At 31.7% G+C, this 1392-nt stretch overlaps 1 protein-coding gene across 1 annotated transcript in view; it reads right to left on the bottom strand.

Annotated features, from left to right (window-relative positions):
- Positions 1-1392, bottom strand: part of LOC102675403 (protein numb) — a 27485-nt gene that overhangs the window by 3879 nt on the left and 22214 nt on the right. Inside the window, exons 5-8 of the mRNA XM_031509660.1 lie at positions 1345-1392; positions 958-1176; positions 449-635; positions 1-35 (exon numbers count right to left, since the gene is read on the bottom strand). Of these exons, the coding sequence (XP_031365520.1) occupies positions 1-35; positions 449-635; positions 958-1176; positions 1345-1392 (489 nt within the window). The remainder of the gene's footprint in view (positions 36-448; positions 636-957; positions 1177-1344) is intronic.

Below are 1392 nucleotides of genomic sequence, written 5' to 3'. Positions count from 1 at the left end.
AAAAGGATTGTAGACTTGCTTTATAGGTGGTACATCTGTAAAAAAAAAAAAAAAAAAAACATTTGATTGTAAGAAATATACTTCTATAATACGTCTAAAAAATCTTTTTCTATGTGTTGAAACCAATCTTTGAAAAATTTTTCACAAATGAATTAATTATGATCACCTTAATTATTTTTATTATTAACATTTAATACAATTTTCTGATGACATTTAATTTTTTCTATACATAAGATTTTTATAAAAATAAAATCATAGAAAAGCAAGAAAGTTAAAGATTAAAAAAATAATTTATATTTCAAAAATTTCAAGTCTGATATTTTAAAAAATATATATTTACATTTCTTTATATTGATTTATTTTCATTATATTTTAAGGACAGATTATAGATTCGTTGGAATGTTAATAATTTGCTTCACAGGTACATTAGGGGAGAAAAGTCACTGACCTACGGCGCGTTCGCGCGAATCCTGCAATCGCTCGGTTAAAGATGGCTGCCTGAAACTGCCGCTCCTCGTGAAGGTTGAAGTTTTCGAATCGAACGTCATCGTGACACCGCATTCCTTGTCCCTTCGTTGCTTTCTTTCCAGACACGCAGCAAAAGCACATCCCACTGCATGACTCAAGCGTTCTCCCTAAATGAACACGATGAATATTAAGCGTTAACACCGTAAAAATTACATAGATGCAAAGAAAGAATGCGATTTAAAGAATTATAATGTTCCATATTAAAGGAGAAAAATTAATTTGAAAATTATAGATTACATATAATTCTGTAAAAAAAAAAAAATTATGGTGTACAGATTTGTACTTACAGATCGTAGTGTACAATCATCACAATCATTATTGAAACATCAATTACAAAAAAAAAAAAAAAAAAAGAAAAAAAATAATATTAAAAAAAATAATCGAGCCAACGAGTTTTTCTATCAAAGAAATTTTATCAACAACACGAACCGATTCTTTCAATGCCAAAAATCCATGGCACATCCATCGTCTGGTCGTGCCGTCTCTACAGATGTAACTGAACCCTTTCTCGTGATTTCGATCCGGAGCACAAAAGGAAACTTTCTCTATCGTCTGATCGACGATCAGCCCTTTTGTCTCATCTTCAACCACCCGCAAACCGTCTCCTGATACGTGCAGCACCGCGCGTACCGGCCGCCGCCTCGAGTTCTACAAGAATTTCATTTTGAAAAAAAAATGATCGATTGGATTTTAAATTTCTTTTTCTAAAGATTTTTCTCAAAGAATATACGACGAGAATGTAAATAAGAAAATTTATAACTCGTGCAAGTTGGAAACATCAAATTGACAATTTTCAAAAATTTTTATTTCGCTTACCCTAAGTACTTTTAGAGCTTCCTCGCACACTTGCATACCCCTTGATTC

The sequence above is a fragment of the Apis dorsata genome, unplaced genomic scaffold, assembly GCF_000469605.1.
Source record: "Apis dorsata unplaced genomic scaffold, Apis dorsata 1.3 scaffold_168, whole genome shotgun sequence".
In the NCBI taxonomy this organism is placed as follows: domain Eukaryota; kingdom Metazoa; phylum Arthropoda; class Insecta; order Hymenoptera; family Apidae; genus Apis; species Apis dorsata.
The sequence above is the reverse complement of the archived record's forward strand: the minus strand, read 5'-3'. Positions and strand labels throughout refer to the sequence as shown.